Consider the following 17,589-nt stretch of genomic DNA (forward strand, 5'->3'; position numbering starts at 1 on the left):
ATCGATCAATATAATGGAAACATTTCTAGATCTCGGTTTGAAAAATTGTGCTTCCAATGTGGGGGGCTCCAAAAGAGAGATGTCTCTACAGGCGAATGTTATTTCTAGGGACCGAAGTGTAGTACCTACCATAGAGAACATTGTATTGTAGTACTATTATTTATTCTCGGAGCGTCAGAAGTTGTATAAAGCGTCCGAGTTGAGAAACTTCGATGGCGTCATGTAGGATTCGAAGTTTCTGTATTTGCTCACTAGATGGCGCTAAGAGTCGCTATCAAATCAACTCGATTTTTTTAGGCCAACGACCACGCAACACGCCACCAAACCTAGAACCCAACAAGCTCTACCAACTCCCCCAATCAGAGTTGGTGGAACTGGTCCAACTGCACATGGAGGAAAACTCAGCGCTTCGCACCGAGAACACTGAGCTGTTCGGAGTCAGAGACCAACTGCTGAGGGATCAGGAGTTGCTTAGCAGAGAGAACGAGCGGCTGTTGAAGAAATTAGAGGATGTCAACTCGTAAGTTTGTATGTATTTAGAGTGTTTTTGTCCGTAGTGTTATGTAGTGTTAACTATTAGAGGGAATAAAGTCTGGATACCTAAACCTTGCTAGACAAGATACTGGATCTTTAGCTCCATCATCATTTTCCAATCAGGGCCCAGGACCACGGTCGTAAAGGGACACAGAAACTATAATAAATAAACTGATAAAATAAAATGATAACCGAAAATTGTTTTCTCTTTAGTCACTTGTTTTTATTTTCCAATAGACAAATCCTCAAATTCCAGTAAGTCCCAGGGTCCTAGCCTCTATTATTATTATTATTATCTAGCCTGGATTGATGTCCCACTGCTGGGTTGGCCTTCCCTCATGTCCTCCATTTCTCCCGATCCAAAGCAGCCTGAGGCCAGTCGTCCAGAAATATGTCCAGGTCGTCCCACCACCGCCAATGAACTTATAATGAGTGAAAAACATGAAAGTTTAAAACATTACAAAAAATTACTTTTAAAATTATGTGATTAGTTAACCTCTCCATTTGTTCCGTGGATGTCGTAAGAGGCGACTGATCATATAGGTTAAGGTATACCGTAGGCGACAGGCTAGCAACCTGTCACTATTGTACCGTTTTTGTCAAACTTAAAAGCCCGCCCGCCCGCTCGCCTTTGTTCTCCTCTCTGTGTATTTGTATTTTTATTTTTATGTGCAATAAAGAGTACATACATACTCGTACATACTTAAGACCTAAAATTGCTTAAAGTGGCTCCGAAGCGGTAACGTTTCGTGTGCTCTGCCTACCCCAGTTGGGAATACAGACGTGGCGTGGCGTGGTTTGTGTGTGTGTGTGTGTGATTAGTGAAGTTACTGTTAAGTATGTTTAAATTTTATTTTTGAATGAATAGTTATAGTTTCCTTTTAGCCTTGTGGTATACAGGGTTTTTCAATGTATGAATGCAGTTTTTCTTTTTACTAAAATCTATGACATGGTTCCTAAGAACAGATCTTCGTATGTCTTATAGTTTCAGACTTTCCCATACTGACCGATCTAAATGAGCCACCCTGTATACGTGTGAAGTAATAAATCTAAGCCCAAGCCTCACAGAAGGAGGCCTACGCCCAGCTATACAGACATTGGTTTTTGAATTACAAGCAAATGTATATGTAGCTTAATGTTTTGTGAATGTTCGTAGGACTTTATTCGGAATGAGCTGATGTCAGAAGAGGTCAGTCGCAAGTCGGTAACGGTACCTCGTTGGATCGCTGCGCATGACCCACGCCACATCATAACCTTGTTGATCCATGGAAAATAAGATAGGTCTTTATAAACTGTGCCAACTCAAGCTCAATTCTGCTCAAGTTCCGAGAAGGTATACTGGCGAGTGGTGACATCCAGAAGAGGCTTTATGGAGTGCCTAACAGGGCAATCGCCCAGGCTGTGTATATATACCTACTACTAAGTGCAAAATCCGAACTTCGTATCTTGGCGTCCCGCTTACGTCAATATTATCTAACACGAGGGGGAGAGGGACCCAACTAGACTTATTTATTCACGTTCGAATTGAAGTTTTTCAGTTTTTTTAACAATTGCGCTCATTTGTGTGGAAAGCAAATATAGAACAGAGACAGATCTACCTAAATAACTGGAAAGAATACGTTGCCATCTCTGTCTGCCGCAACTCTTGGATTTCCTGGTGCCAAAATTGCGGTAAACTAAGAGGTTTACCTCTTAATTTATCGGTCATCTTGAACCTATTGAGGGGCCCTGGCCACGATTTGCACCCACCGTTCCAAGTTCTTGAATTGTATTGAGTAGTTTTATAGTCTGGGCCTATACTGACTGGTAGAAAGTTGTTAGCCATAATAGCGACATCTATAGCGCCAGCGTCACTGCTTAAGTGGCTAAATAAGAAACAAACAAGCTGAGCTATGAGGTGCATAGGGGAAATTCGTGTCGGTACCGTTGACCATCAGTGGTGTAGCGGTATAGCACGCGGTACGGAACCTGACCTGTACGGACCTGGGTTCGATTCCCAGTGATGGTCTTATTTTTCTGGTTTTTCTGTGCATCTATATTTCAGTTTGTATTTTCAATTTAGGTTTTACGGGATGACCGTAAAAGTAAAAATTTGGAATTGAAATAAAAAATACAAAAAGATTCCAAAAAACCAATCTTAATTCAACTATTTTGTTTAATAGGTAGGTATGTACGTAGCCGGATTTTGCACGTCTGTGCTTCGCTCCGTCTTAGTACAAGCACGCCCTTAAGCTCGTATCGTGAGTGCATTGATCTTGAGTGCAGAGTATGTAAATAAAGACCTTAGTTATTATTCCGTTGTAAAACGCAATTAAATTCGACTCGAGGCGTAAATATTCTAGTCAAGTCATAAATAGTCTAGAGAGCTCCTCGCTTACAAATTTCGCTTATTAATTACTACATCGTACCTAAAGGTAACATTCCGATTGTCGACTGCGACCGGCGAACGCGACACACGACCGCGACCGGGTCGCGCAACCCACTGCTCGGTATAAATTAAGATGAAGCACTGACGGATGCATGCAAGCAAGCACAGCATGCAAAAGATCGCGTCACGCGACTGGAGGGCTACTACGAAACTCGAAGTTCGTGTCGTGCGGTCCCTCTCGCTCTCGTATTAAATAGTATAAGTGTCAGAGGGACCGCACGACACGAACTTTGAGTTTCGTAGTAGCCCTGCTGAGGTCATCTGCATCGGCACAAGCAGTCGGTAACGGGGTTTAGGGGAGACAGTGTGTCGCGGTCGCCATCAGATGTTTCAGAGCGGCCAAGGTGGTCAAATATGAATATATCGGAACATGAACTGTATTATTAAGGTATTAGAGTTCATGTTTCGATATTTTTGATCACTTGGCGGCTCTATCTGATGTCGAACGCACGACCGGCGGCGCGTGAGCGTTTTCTCTCTCCATTGTGCGTGCTGGCAGGTGACCGCTGTGCGTCGAGCGGGTCCGCCGCGCAATGAACCGAGATACGAACATTGTGCCATGCCGATAGACCTTTTGGTACCTTGTCGATTTAGAGTTGTTAAAACAGGTTATACATATCGTTGCTTCATACAAAAGGGCCACAAATAAGAAAAAAAGTTTTTTTTTTCTATCGGAATAATTGTATTTTAAATGCTATTTAACATGCAATTATTACAATAAAAAATTTTTTTTTGATTTGTGGCCCTATTGAATTTATGCAGCGATATAATAACTACAATGTGTCTTTACATTAATACCAAATAGTACTACAGTAGACAGTTAATTTGACTGAACATCCCTTTACAGCTTTTTGATTCAAAATATATTTAGGTAGGTACGTCATACCTTTGACGCAGTAGGTGTGGTTTGAACATCGATCAACAATGTATAATCATAAATCATATAACATATACTGAAAAACATTCACAGTGTTCAGCCAAACTAACTGTTGAAATACCAGCTGACATCATTTGGATTAATTTTAAGGCACCTTGTATACATAATTATGTGGCTAGTCTCATCAAATAACCTAAATTTGTAAACGAGCAGTATACCTAAATAAATTATAAATTAGTTTTAAATGCATGGTTAAATAAATAAAATAATGTTGAAATATCGACCACGTGTGAAAATAAAATACCTGATAAATACCAAATATCGATATAAAAAAACTTACCTGACTCATCACAAAGTTTGCCTTCCTCACTATCGCACTTTTCAACATTCCATTTCAAAATCACTAATCATACTCTATTTCAGTGTGTGCGTGCGTTCGCCAATCATACCAGCCAGGCCAACGTACTCGGATGCTGGCGCCAACGAGCAGCCAAACATTTGGACCAACCCTGCCGGTTCATCTTCCAACAGTGTTGCCAGTGCTAGCAGCAGAGGCAGCTAAAACTTTAAATAATCATAAAGCCCTGTTTACACAAACAACAAGAAAGTAGTGCTGGGGATAGTGCAAACCCGCTTATCTACAGGACTACATATATAAATACCACATATCAGCACTACGTTTTATTATTTAATATTTGATTTATTTCAAAGAATTTAGAGTAGATACAAATTTGAATTTACTACATTTATTAGATACGCGGTATTGTATTATATGTATAGAGTATAATTATAGTTACGCGGATTTGCACTATTCCAGACGACGGGTTAGGTTCGTCGCGGGAGCGTTACTGCATTAGACTAATGAGTTTGAGTTATCTACTATAATGCTTTTTTACTTTCATAGAAGTCTGTGTAATGCCATAATTAGTAACTGTAACAGTAGTTTTGTGAGTAGATTCTAATCATGTTTGACAATAAGTAATGTGTTACTTGTATAGCATCACTAAATTATGCCCCTGTGGGGACCATATACCTACTATAAAATATAATTAATATAGTACATATTCAATTATGTATTTTTGTGTGCTGCATAGCTTAAGAAAATGATATTTACCTAGATTCTTGTAAACTACCTAGTTTTTAGAAACTTTAACATAGTAGTTGCTCCATTTTTAGATTTAAATAATAGTTTGTCATACCTGGTCAGTATTATAAATTATATTAAAGTGAAGCTAAATAAAACCAAAGGAATTAACTCATATTTTTTTATTTTCAAAATGCTCTTCACATGTCCCTTGCATTTTCGCACAACATATAGATATTATTTTAAGTCTTGCTGCTTTCAAAATTACTCTTTAACAGTGGCTGGTCGCAGTAAATAAGATAGTTTTTTTAAATCTTATATTTTAACAAGGCTTTAGTACACTAAAGGGCTGTTTCACCATCCATTGATTAGCGTTAACCGACGGTTAAATGTGATTCCGTCTCCGTCTATTCGAACAAAACAAATAGAGACGGCATCACACCTAACCGCCAGTTAACACTAATCAATGGATGGTGAAACAGCCCCTACATGTGAATATGTCAGCCTCATGGGGAGGCTCAGATACATGTTACACTCTCCCTTGTACCAAAACAAAACCTAGTCTCTGCATAGATAGTTGAGATCAGTAACCACTGGCATACTTTTTATGACCTGTCAAAATGCGATTCCTGAAGAGATTTAGAATGACAAAAGCAAACTGCGCCAACTCAATGAACAAAATATCGTATTTTACAGTTAATTAAAGATTACTCTAATTTTAGAGCTGCAACAGTGGTTCTCCATTAGTTGTATGTTAGAATCATTAAGTCAATGGCGGCACATGGTGTCACCTACTCAATGCACTTACCCAATCTCTTCTTGAAAATTCAAAAATGTTGACAATTATTAGTCTGGACAAAAAAAAATTTAACCCTTTGACCGCCACGTTCGGCAAAACGCGACAGCTGAAAATTGTGCCATAAGTGCCATGTCGGCATTACGTGGCGCCTATGAAGCGATTTTCCGAAATAATTTTTTGTCGTCTGTGGCCGACCGTGGCGTTCAAAAGGTTGGGGGAGGAGTTAACTTTATGTTTGAAAACAAAACCTCTATCTCAATTCCAAAAATCCCGAAAAACTGGACGTCCAGACGTATCTGGGCAAATGCAGATATAGTAACCTTAGGCTTAAAAAACAATTTATTCACAGTGTACACTCAAAATCGACATGACTTTACTGGCCGGAAAATACCGGTCTGATATTTTCAGTCACCAATATGAATATATACCGACTTAACATTCCCGGCATGATAATTATCGGAATGATAATCAGAAGCCAATTAATATCAACATGTTTTTTCCAACTCGGTAGCAAAGCAAGCGTGCCACAGTAGCGGGCTGCAAAGCACCAAGATCAAATTAAGTTATTAAATATATGCTGTTGTTTGAACAAAATCATAGGTATACTAATCTTATGGTAGGTAGCTGGGCTTATCTCTTAAAAGTTGTACCCCTAACTTTTTTCTGGGATTTTGAAATTTTTATGTTACATCTACTCAGAATCACAAGTACTATCAATTTTAATAGGTGAAAAAAAGTGTCCCAAAATTTGCATATATTTTTTGTAGTTCCATTCCGTTACTCTCATATAATATGTGTATATGGGAAAAATAACGGAATGGAATACAAAATTTTGGGACTTAAAATCGATAGTACTCGTGATTCTGAGTAGATGTAACATAAAAATTTCAAAATCCCAGAAAAAAGTTAAGGGTGCAACTTTTAAAAGAAAGGCCCAACTACATGAAAAACAAGGGTTGGTATTAACATGCCAGTGAATCTAGTGTTATCCTGCCTCTGTCCACCACATGTTGCGGTATGATTCATGTCATTTAATGTCATTACAGTTACAGACTTAAATTAACACTTCACCCTAGGTACTAATGTCTTCTGAAGCCATATTTCTTCCTTTCGTAGAACAGGTCCGTCTTTGAACTGCCCAAATTTACAATCTTTGGGCACCCATCTCTCTGTAATAAAAGGAATTATTATACCTAACGGTTCAAATATACAGCTAAAGATATCATATTGAGTAATTGAGTAGATATAAAAGAAAACTTTTCATAACGAGAGGGAAGAAAACAAGCAAGTGGGTTATCTGATGGGAAAATACGTTAAATTTCTCATGTAAGTGAATTGTGAATAGTCTTATGAGAAAAATAAATTCTTTAAACTGGAAATAATTGCCACTGCTATATGAAAATATTTGCTTATTTCTAGCACATGCAGTGAGAGGTTACATATTGTTTGCGGTACTAACAAATCACAAATTATATGCATACTTCTTTATATAATGTGGTGTATACCCGTTTTACCCGTTGATGTACCCTACTTTATTTGTGCTCGGTATGGTTGGCTACAACAAACTAGAGGTTAGGAGGGACTTTGCACTATCTAAGGTAATGTTCCAATTGATTAGAGGTAAGGCTCATAATCCAGGTATTCTTAGCATGATGAGTCTATCTGTACCGAATGATTATATAAAGCGTCGGCGGCGGCCGAAGTTATTCAAGGTACCCCGTGGCCGGAAAACAAGGCTCCGTTTACTAGAGCCTTACACATCTTAAATGAGGTGGTGGAAAGGATAGACTTGTTCTCATGTTCGTTGTTTGAATTTACTAAAGTAACTTTTTATGTATTATGTTATTGTAATATTATAGTAGTATAGAAGATTCCTTTATGTCAATTTTTAGTTAAGCTTATTTGTATATATTAAATTGTATAATAATTATGTTGGTACGCTATCGCATTGGATGTCCTGTAATAATGGTGTAATGTTTTATTAAATAAATAAATAATAAACAAAAATTATTTAACACATTCGCAGCCAAGAACCCGGTAATCAGGTTCTGTGTTCGAGGCAGTTTTCACTACAAATCGGAAAAATGCTGCTACATGCTACAAGCGTAGTGCATAGCAAATTGTGGTTGTGAATGTGTTAATATTAGGTTCTCAGAGCTTTTGGCTTTTTTATTAGCCTGCCTGTGTTTTCCAGCTTGCCTTGTCTGCAGTTATATATGGCCAGTCAAAAAGAAAAATGTTTAAAATAAGAGCTTTATGGTGAAGGAAAACATTGCGAGGAAACCTGTAAAGCAATTCATTCAATGGTGTGTGTGAAGTTCCCAATCCGCACTGGGCCGCGTGGGAACTAAACCCAAACCCACTCATTCTGAGAGGAGGCCTGTGCCCAGCAGTGGGACGTATATAGGCTGGGATGATGATGATGATGATGTTTAAAATACTTACGTCCTTTTCCTGAATAGTGCACTCTTTGCAGTAATAGGCATCAGAGACGCCGGGCCCGCCGCAAATGACACACCGGCCCTGATACGAGCCGTAGTTGCACTCGTCGCAAATACGCACCAGCGTGCATGGCCGCACGTACGAGTCACATATCACACATTTACCGTCGCATTTCTCGCATAGGCGACCGATAGCTGTGAGAAAACAGATATTTAGTTAGCAAAAGGGAACAACGCGAATTTTATGTTTACGTTCCTGATAGCTGACACTTACCAACACCCGGCTGTTTTCTGCAAAAGATTAGATCAGGATGATGCTTAGCCATTGTTGCAGTTCTATATTATTCAAGCTCTGGGAATCAGTGCAAAATGCGAAAACAACAGCAAGATAACCTATAACAACTAATTACAAAGATAAATGCGACGCCGATAGTGACGTTTTAATGACATTGACGTTAAATTGAGAAGAGTTTTCGTGTTACCAGCAGCCGACGCGCTTGCAAAACGGAGTTGAGAAACTTGCTTGCTAGTTAATTTTAAGAAACGACTCAAAAAATATGGTGTAAACTGTTTGAGACATATTTTAAAACGTTGCATTTAATTCTGTTCTTTGGTACTACTGACAGGTAAACTGGTAACTCGAACTCGAGTTGACTGTCTTGACTTGACTGACACACACTGTCACTGACTGACAGACAGACAGCTCTTAAGTTCCGCATGATCCACATTGTATTATTTTGATTTGTTAATTGCTGGGCTTGAAAATGACCGAAGAGAACGATTCTGCCAGCAGTGGTGAATCCGGAGATGAAAGTCAAGACGAAGAACAACAGCAGCAAACAGAGGAAAATGTAGAAACCGAAGAAACGGTCACTTTCAAGGATTTGGTAATTTCGTGTTGATTTTAACTTCTTCATATTTTTATTGTTATTCAGTTATTTGCACGCTAAGTGGGCGCAATGATTGTTAAATTAGTTAATTTAGTTGCCTGTCATACCGTGTTTTTATTACGTTTAAATCTTCGTTTTCTTGAATTTGATGGATCTTTGAGGTTAGGTCGTAATCGCAATTGTTCATTTCATTTTCAGGGTGTTGTAGATGTATTATGTGAAGCATGCAAGGATTTAAAATGGAAAAACCCCTCAAAAATCCAGAAAGAGGCCATACCTGTAGCATTAGAAGGCAAAGACATCATTGGTTTAGCAGAGACAGGGTCGGGGAAAACCGGTGCTTTCGCTCTTCCTATTTTGCAGGCACTTTTGGAGAACCCACAGCGATATTTTGCCCTCGTACTGACCCCTACGAGAGAGCTTGCATTCCAAATTTCTGAACAGTTTGAAGCACTTGGTAAGTTCTTTTAATTTTATATTTTGTCTTTTTTAAATGCATTGTTAATTTTCTATTTGCTTCTGTAGTTGGCTAGAAGAGGCCCAGAAAGAGCTTATTTTAATTAAAAACTTACAGTCATGATAAATGAGACTACATAAGGTCTATTCATCCTTCTGTGTCTTATCATGTAAACAAACACTTCTCGTAGACACTGTTACACTTTTTTCTCGGATTACTCAATAACCATCACTTTAAATGTTGTTGTATACTTAAAAAAACTCACAAAGTATTGAAATCAACTAAGTTACCACTGAAAAATATAATTTTGAATAAGATTGCCTTCAATAAACGAAGGAACAAATGAATAACCTCAAAAATATCTAGCTATAAGAAGCCGTGGTGGCCTAGTGGTTTGACCTATTGCCTCTCAAGCAGAGGGTTGTGTGTTCAAATTCGAAATTCATGTGTGGAATTACATTTGAAATTTACCACAAACTTTGTGGTGAAGGAAAACATTGTGAGGAAACCTACACAAGCCTGCGAAGCAATTCAATGGTGAATGTGAAGTTCCCAATCCGCACTGGGCCCGCGTGGGAACTATGGCCCAAGCCCTCTTGTTCTGAGAGGAGACCTGTGCCCAGCAGTGGGACGTATATAAGCTAGAATGGATGAATGGAATGTCCAGATTGTCTATGATCATAGTGATATAATTAAAAAAAAAAACAAATGTGGCAATTCTTAATGTAGAGATTTCGGAAAATGCATTGAAATCAATCATAATAATTAATCGGAATTGTTGTGGTTGATTTGAATATTTATTTTAAACAAGGACGAACACGGACAGTGCATAGGTGTCTATGGTTACACGAAACATCATTTCATATTGAGTTGACTCTTTAAAATGAAGAAAAAATATAATGAAAACTTGACTGTAATGGTGTTCAATGTTTGCCTTTCCACTAGATGAAATAATAATAAATAAAATAAAAAGAGTTGAATCTAGAAATGTCATTTGTTTCGTTATTTTCCTTGATGTTGTATGTTACGGGTGCTCTTTTTGTGATAAATCTGACGACTTAGCTTGCTTACGGATTTATTTATGTTAATAGCAAAATAATCGGTCACATTTTATGTATATTTTATTGACTTTTCCAATCACTAGTCATTGTCTATTATCACCTGTGGCATCACGTTTGCTTACATGATAAAGACACATAAGAATGAATAGACAAGTTTTTCAACTATTATATTTTTAGGAGCCAGCATTGGGGTCAAATGTTCGGTAATAGTTGGTGGCATGGACATGGTAGCGCAAGCTCTCACTTTATCTAAAAAGCCTCACATCATCATTGCCACACCGGGCCGTCTTGTTGATCATCTTGAGAACACAAAAGGATTCAACTTAAAAGCTTTGAAATATCTCGTAAGTTATTAGCCATTTGTGTATCGCATATGCAAACCTGCATTCTAGTTTTAACTGTCTAATTTAATATTGTATGGGTCTAAAGCGGCAATTATACTGCGTTCGTCACCTAATGCGGTCGCCGAATTTGTTTCAAACTATGCAATTTTTCGGGATAAAAACTATCCTATGTCCTTCTCCGGGATTCAAACTATCTGTATATCGAATTTCATCGAAATCGGTTCAGTGGTTTAGACGTGATGAAGTAACAAACAAACAAACAGACTTAGAAACTTTCTCATTTATAATATTAGTAGGATTTTATTATTTTGAATAAATTGCAGTCCTTTGCTTTGATGGTAAAAAACTACAAACAAACAAACTCCGCAAAGTAACGCCTGATTCAATAAATTATTTAAAAAACTACAAATTGGCCTCAGAAAAGTGAGACAGCTATATTGGTGCTTGCATTTGCTCTTACTTTGTTTCTAGCAAAATGTAAAAAATTTAAATACGATTTTTCTGTATCCTACAAAACCTTTACACCAAATTTGTGTACAATACTACAAAAATACTCCCTTTTTAGGTTATGGATGAAGCAGATCGCATTCTCAATATGGACTTTGAGGTGGAAGTGGACAAGATTCTCCGAGTGATTCCTCGCGAACGTCGGACCTACCTGTTCTCTGCCACCATGACGAAGAAGGTGCAGAAGCTGCAACGAGCTTCTCTGCAGGACCCCGTGAAGGTTGAAGTGTCCACAAAGTACCAAACTGTGGAGAAACTGCAGCAGTACTATGTTTTTATTCCTGTGAAGTATAAGGTATGTTCTTGAGTTTTTTTTTTAGTGAATTCACTTGTAATAAACTAAGTAATGATGTATGCTGATTTGATTTTGTAACTTGATTTTTGCCCACTTGTAGTCGTTCAATTCACTTGAAATTCCATAGGCACATGCATAGAGTTCTGATAACAATGCAATAAGTAAATGCCAGACAAAAAAGGTGTGTGAAAATCTTATATGAGATTCTTCATCATCATCTATACCATTAAGTAAAATACATGGAATATTGCATGGGAGTTCGTCATATAATGTAAATGAAGAGCAAAATATTAATTTAATTTTTCATCTCTCCTGTTCGGAAAGTTTAATTTTCATGGGTAGATAGCTGGGTGGAAAGTATTTTTTTTTTATTTTTCGATTAGCCACGGAGTCGAAGATAATTGAGTTACGTCAATGACACTTTTTTTTCACGTTTCGGCATGGCCGTCTAGATGCACGTCGTGACAGGAGCTTATATACAACACTGGAGGTTGAACGCCGAACATCCGTTTGAAACAAGAAATTTGATTTTTATTACGTCACGAACATATTCCATCTCTTTCTTTCGTTAGATTAAGAAAGAGATGGAAGTCGTTCGTGAAATGTGAAAGAAAGAGATGGAATATATAAATAAGTAATAAAGGTCAAACTTCTTCGTTTGGCGTTCAACCTCCAGTTTTGTATATAAGCTCCTTGCTTGTGACCAACTCGATTTTTTTTTATAGTCGGCTGTGGCAAGTGGCCATGTCGAAAATGTACCGTTGGAGGTTGGATATAAGTAAATTTAATTTATTATTATTCTAATTTTTTGTAGTATTTTACTTTCCTCACAGTCGAAATGAAAAGTAGAGTGTCTAATTTGAGTGAAATTACTATTTCCCCTCGAACGACTTCTCACTTCGTTCGACCGCCAGAAATATCTCGGGTGAAATGGGTTCCACCCTTGGTTATCAATCTACTATTTCACGAGGGAAGCTATGGGCTAAGCTGGCTAGTGGGGAAGCTTGTAACAGTAATAGAGCAAAATTGAAGACAATTATCTGAGTGAACAATGATGCATGCATCAGCCATAAGTTGCCTGTGCATTATAAACAATAATATGCTGGTTATTTTATTCCAGGATGTGTACCTGGTCCACATCCTCAACGAGCTGTCCGGCAACTCGTTCATAGTGTTCGTATCAACGTGCGCGGGCGCACTGCGCGCGGCGCTCCTGCTGCGCAACTTGGGGCTGGCGGCGGTGCCGCTGCACGGGCAAATGTCGCAGAACAAGCGGCTCGCTGCGCTCAACAAGTTTAAGAACAAGAGCCGGTCTATATTGATATGCACCGATGTTGCTTCTAGGTGGGTTTTAGTTTTTGGGTCACAGCAACTGTTGTTGAGTCATAATTCGAGCGTTTCAACCGCCTCATTAGCGTGGTCACATTTTTAGGGTTCCTTACCCGACCTTTCTGTCTAAATCATCACAAGATCTTTAGTTGTATAATCACTTTAAAATTAAATAAATATTTAAGGGGGTCTCCCATACAAGAAGCTTGTTTTTTTGCTAATGTCTAATGTTGTAATTGGCCGGTTTTTTATATAACGGCTGTAGAATTTGACCACTTTTTTGTTTATTTTTTAAACATCCTGTACTTCTTACTAGATAACCTGGAGATACAATGTCAACAAAAATGTGGCCACGAAAATTAAACGAAATAAACACAGGAATAATGATCTTTTTCTTTGCTACATCTACCAACTAATCTGTCGACCTCTTGGTCTATAAGTTACTAAAGATAACTTTGGGATCACGTCAGCCCAACTGTCCCATCATGTTTATTCATTGAACCCACTCTACCAGGGGTCTCGACATCCCGCACGTGGATGTGGTGGTGAACCTGGACATCCCGCTGCACAGCAAAGACTACATCCACCGCGTCGGGCGCACTGCGAGGGCCGGCCGCGCCGGGAAAGCCATCACCTTCGTCTCGCAGGTACACACTAGTGACGTAACGAATATTCGCATATTTTTGAATATTCGCATTCGCATTCGCAAAAAAAAAATAACAACCTTATAATCACATCAGTATTCACTTAATCATTTGGTATTAAGTATTTATTATTTATTTATTTACTTCGCGATGCGTTCGTATACAGTCGGTAATTCTAGGAACAAAATACAAACAGAACGCACTTAGTTCGAACGAGACTGCCATAGACAATTTGGCGCCAGAACTAAAATCTGAATATTCGCATTCGCGAATGTTCACAAAATGACATTCGTTACATCACTAGTACACACTATGACCCTTACCACACTTGCGAGTTAACGCGCGATCACATGCAGTCGCTCGACGCTCGTTTCCAGCGTCAAATCTGGTCACGTGACATATAGCGATAAAACTGAAAATGTTGAGCTTTATCGCTGGAAAAAAAACCTCTTGAATTTTGGACAAAACACAGTTATTTTTTTTCATTCGCTCCTATTTCTTTTATTTGTGCCACTGCCACGACTGCCACTAAAGAAAGTTAAAAAATTATCTTCCAAGACCGAGATCATTCCTGCAAGCAGCCATCTTGACGCTGTTGGAAATTCAAAATAGGGTCACGTGACCAGATTTATCGCTGCTAACTATTGTCGAGCGCCTAGCATGTGGCCGCACTTTTACGATCGTGTTTTCTATATAAATATCAGTCGCGGCGAACTCATTGCGTGATCGCCTTCATACAAAATACCCTCGCTACTCGCAAGTGTGAGAATACTGGCGATTTGATAGCAAAGAGAGCCCGCAACGCTTTCGTCGCGAGCGCTCAACGATTTCGCTGCGAGCGCGCAGCTCAAAATGATCACTCATAACCTTGGCACCTCTCATCCCTGCGACTCTGCTACCAGTCATCCCTGTGACATTCCAACCAGTCATCCCTGTGAAATTCCTACAAGTCATCCCTGTGACATTCCTACAAGTCATCCCTGTGACATTCCTACAAGTCATCCTTGTGACATTCCTACAAGTCATCCCTGTGACTTCCCTACCAGTCATCCCTGTGACTTTTGGCAGTAGTCGCGTGTAGATCATTTTGAGCACAGTAACTGCTCATCCAGTTTTGCTCCTGACTGTACAATATGGCGTTCTTGGCCCTTAAAACTTGGTAAGGGTGTGCAGTTTAGGTAACAATTCAAGTACAGTCGGTCAAAAATATCGGAACATGCACTCTATTATTTAAGGGATTAGAGTTCACGTTTCGATTTTCGATCACCTTGGCCGCTTCAAAATATCTGATGGCGACAGTACAGGCAGCAATAAAGGCTTGTTATTAAAAACAAGAAGTGATTTGAAAACAACCTACGCTTTCGCAAATATTATCATTGCCAAGAATGCGCCACAAAAAGTTTGGCTTAATCTTTGCCACCCTGGCACCCTGTTCAAATTGACTTTGTTGTTACAGTACGACGTGGAACTATACCAACGCATCGAACAGCTGATCGGCAAACAGCTGCCGCTTTACCCGACCGAGGAAAGCGAGGTTATGGTGCTGCAAGAGCGCGTCGCTGAAGCGCAGCGGCTTACTAAGATCGTGAGTACTGGAATTTGAACTAGTGTTGTTTATTGAAATTAAATGAATGTATAATTTGCTTGATTGAGATATAAATACAAAGGGTGCGCTTACAGCAGTTTTTGTAGATAAAGTTCTTGTCGAGTTAAATGGTTTAGAGTTGATCAGAAGCCAGAATTCTAGAGAATTCCATACAAAATCATTAATACCCTACTTATTTGTAAATGATTCTGAAGTTGTCTGTTTCCTTTACTCATAGTCCGTTTTAGTATTGAACTAGAACGAAATAGAGTACCGGAAAGAACTGAATTGCATTATAAACAAATCAAATAGTGCTGTGTAGCATGTTAATTTGGCTGCACCAACAAATACATGCCTCGGTCTACTCATGATCATGGCTGCTGCAATGTGTGAATGATTCAGTTTCCTCGCCTACACAGTATTGTGATTATCTAATTAACCAAACCCACCTTACAGGAAGTGAAGGAGCTCGAAGACAAGAAGAGCTCTAAGGGGCGCAAGCGCGGCGGCGCCGGCAGCGACGATGACACGGAGGAGGCGGCCGGCGTGCGCCGGCGCATCGGCAAGCACAAGGGAAAGGGCAAGCCTGGCCGGCACGGCGGGAAGAAGCCCAAACGATAATATACACGTGGTTTCGTAATGTGTGTTTCACTTTAGTTTTATTTGTGACTTGGTTTAGTGGCACCCCGGGTCGCTAATAGTTATTTGTGTCACAAGGGAGCAAAATGGTGTATTTACGGCGAGGGCGTACATTGAATCCAGAATGTAGCGAAGGATTCTACAATAGTATCCTGAGCGTAGCGAGGGATTCTAAAGTAGAATCCTGAGCGTAATGAGGGATTCAAGTGTTAACGCCCAAGATGAAAATAATTTTGCTCCCAAGTGGCTCATACAACTTTTCACACCAAGCATTAAAAAAGTTGAACAACCAGTATATAAAATGGCGTGGCTTTACAATTATCAACTTAAAAAAATGGCATTTGCAATAAAACACTTAGAAAAGCCTTAAACAGAAAAGTTGCACTTTGCTCCCTCTCGTCAGGGAGGAAAAGTTACTTTTCTGAAGGTGTGAAAAAATTATTTTTGTCCGAATCATTCGTTTGTCAATTGTTTTCCCACTGAACCCTGAAATATTTCTGAAATTTTGAAATGGTCATCCTATAGAAAACTATAGGTTAGGTTGGTTTTATAACAATTCTGAACAATTATTGGATTCTGAGAAAAAAAGAGTTATCGCACCTACGGTTGAACAAGGGAATAATTTCACTTTTTTTTTAATTTTTGGATTTTTGGATTTCAAGACAATTTAGCCCTTGCCGTAAGTACGAAGAACAAATATTACGATTTTTAGACAATGGGGAATGGATGAAAACTTTAGAAACGCTTGAATAACCTTTCTAATTAACAGAAAAAAATATCAGATTTTTAAGTAGCATCAATTAACTAAAAAAAAATGAAAGTTTTCTTTACCGACAATTACGATAGTCCGGTTGGTTACGGGTTGTTCCATAGCCCAGAACAAAAAACTAAAAGAATTTAAAGTACAATTCAATAGAATCTGTCAATTTTCTACATATTTAAGACACCCTATCGTGGGCACACTTGATTATATATGTCCCTGTTGTTGCAATTATCATCTAAAAGGAATCAAAAAAGAATAATAGTCACATCACAAAGCCTTAGGCAGCCCGGTGTTTATATTAGTAGGCTGGAAGTGTCTACAGGATTGTCAGATTCTATTGAATTGGAGTTTATGTGTCTTTGACTCGTTCGTTTTGACAGGTGACACTCTTTACCGGCCCGGATAATACCCGCATGTACATGAAAAACAGGGTCGGTATTTCCATGTTGGTATTATCCGGGCCGGTAAAGAGACTTAGAACTGAAACTAAATTTTTTTTTTCATCAAACCCATACGTGTGGGGTATCTATGGATAGGGCTTCAAAAATGATATTGAGGTTTCTAATATCATTTTCTCCTAAACTGAATAGTTTGCGCGAGAGACACTTCCAAACTGGTGTTGTGTGTCCCCCCCCCCCCTGTAACTTCAAAAATAAGAAAATGATTAAACTGTTAGATATTTTTGCACGCTCCGCTGTGGCAGATATTAATGCTGGTGACTGTACTACCGAAGGTGCGTTATGACAAACTATTATTCTGACAAACATTACATTTGGACTTTCAACAAGTAGTTGTGCGAGCCGATATGGACGCTTTTTAAATATTCGATGTTATGCTTGCTACCCCTCACGAAACAGTTTTCCCTCAGGGTCAAAATTCAAACTAATGAGTTAACGCATCTCGGTTCGAATT

At 38.8% G+C, this 17,589-nt stretch overlaps 3 protein-coding genes across 5 annotated transcripts in view; 2 read left to right on the forward strand and 1 right to left on the reverse strand.

Moving 5' to 3' along the window:
• The window catches only part of Klp54D (Kinesin-like protein at 54D), a 35,905-nt gene extending 30,829 nt beyond the window's left edge, over positions 1 to 5,076 (forward strand). Inside the window, exons 12-14 of one of the 3 annotated variants that reach the window (XM_074100764.1) lie at positions 298 to 520; positions 1,691 to 1,723; positions 4,263 to 4,328. In XM_074100764.1, the coding sequence (XP_073956865.1) occupies positions 298 to 520; positions 1,691 to 1,712 (245 nt within the window). In that variant the 3' untranslated portion in view covers positions 1,713 to 1,723; positions 4,263 to 4,328. Of the gene's footprint in view, positions 1 to 297; positions 529 to 1,690; positions 1,724 to 4,262 lie in introns of all 3 variants that reach the window. The other 2 variants (XM_074100763.1, XM_074100765.1) reach the window with 2 other exon arrangements.
• Positions 5,077 to 5,089: 13 nt separating this feature from the next.
• Positions 5,090 to 8,672, reverse strand: Phf5a (PHD finger protein 5a). The gene is made up of 3 exons (XM_074100767.1): positions 8,438 to 8,672; positions 8,168 to 8,358; positions 5,090 to 6,891 (listed from the first exon to the last, which is right to left on the reverse strand). Exons 1-3 carry the CDS (start codon positions 8,487 to 8,489, stop codon positions 6,802 to 6,804), a joined length of 333 nt encoding a protein of 110 aa, XP_073956868.1. The 5' UTR covers positions 8,490 to 8,672; the 3' UTR covers positions 5,090 to 6,801.
• A 171-nt stretch (positions 8,673 to 8,843) lies between these two features.
• On the forward strand, positions 8,844 to 15,915 carry pths (probable ATP-dependent RNA helicase DDX47). Its single transcript, XM_074100768.1, has 8 exons — positions 8,844 to 9,050; positions 9,252 to 9,510; positions 10,749 to 10,915; positions 11,481 to 11,717; positions 12,838 to 13,061; positions 13,561 to 13,693; positions 15,147 to 15,275; positions 15,732 to 15,915. The coding sequence occupies exons 1-8, from the start codon at positions 8,928 to 8,930 to the stop codon at positions 15,894 to 15,896; spliced, it is 1,437 nt and encodes a 478-aa protein (XP_073956869.1). The 5' UTR covers positions 8,844 to 8,927; the 3' UTR covers positions 15,897 to 15,915.
• The last annotated feature ends 1,674 nt before the right edge of the window (positions 15,916 to 17,589 follow it).

Source organism: Choristoneura fumiferana, chromosome 17 (genome assembly GCF_025370935.1).
Source record: "Choristoneura fumiferana chromosome 17, NRCan_CFum_1, whole genome shotgun sequence".
Taxonomy (NCBI): Eukaryota; Metazoa; Arthropoda; class Insecta; order Lepidoptera; family Tortricidae; genus Choristoneura; species Choristoneura fumiferana.

Excerpts from the sequence above, each read along its gene's own strand:
- Phf5a (XM_074100767.1), bottom strand. The coding sequence starts at position 8,489 with ATGGCTAAGCATCATCCTGATCTAATCTTTTGCAGAAAACAGCCGGGT. Across the intron at positions 8,359-8,437 it reads CAGAAAACAGCCGGGTGTTG|CTATCGGTCGCCTATGCGAG; the intron begins GTAAGTGTCAGC and ends GTTTTCTCACAG. Across the intron at positions 6,892-8,167 it reads GCACTATTCAGGAAAAGGAC|AGAGATGGGTGCCCAAAGAT; the intron begins GTAAGTATTTTA and ends CTTTTATTACAG.
- pths (XM_074100768.1), top strand. The coding sequence starts at position 8,928 with ATGACCGAAGAGAACGATTCTGCCAGCAGTGGTGAATCCGGAGATGAA. Across the intron at positions 9,051-9,251 it reads CGGTCACTTTCAAGGATTTG|GGTGTTGTAGATGTATTATG; the intron begins GTAATTTCGTGT and ends TTTCATTTTCAG. Across the intron at positions 11,718-12,837 it reads TTATTCCTGTGAAGTATAAG|GATGTGTACCTGGTCCACAT; the intron begins GTATGTTCTTGA and ends ATTTTATTCCAG.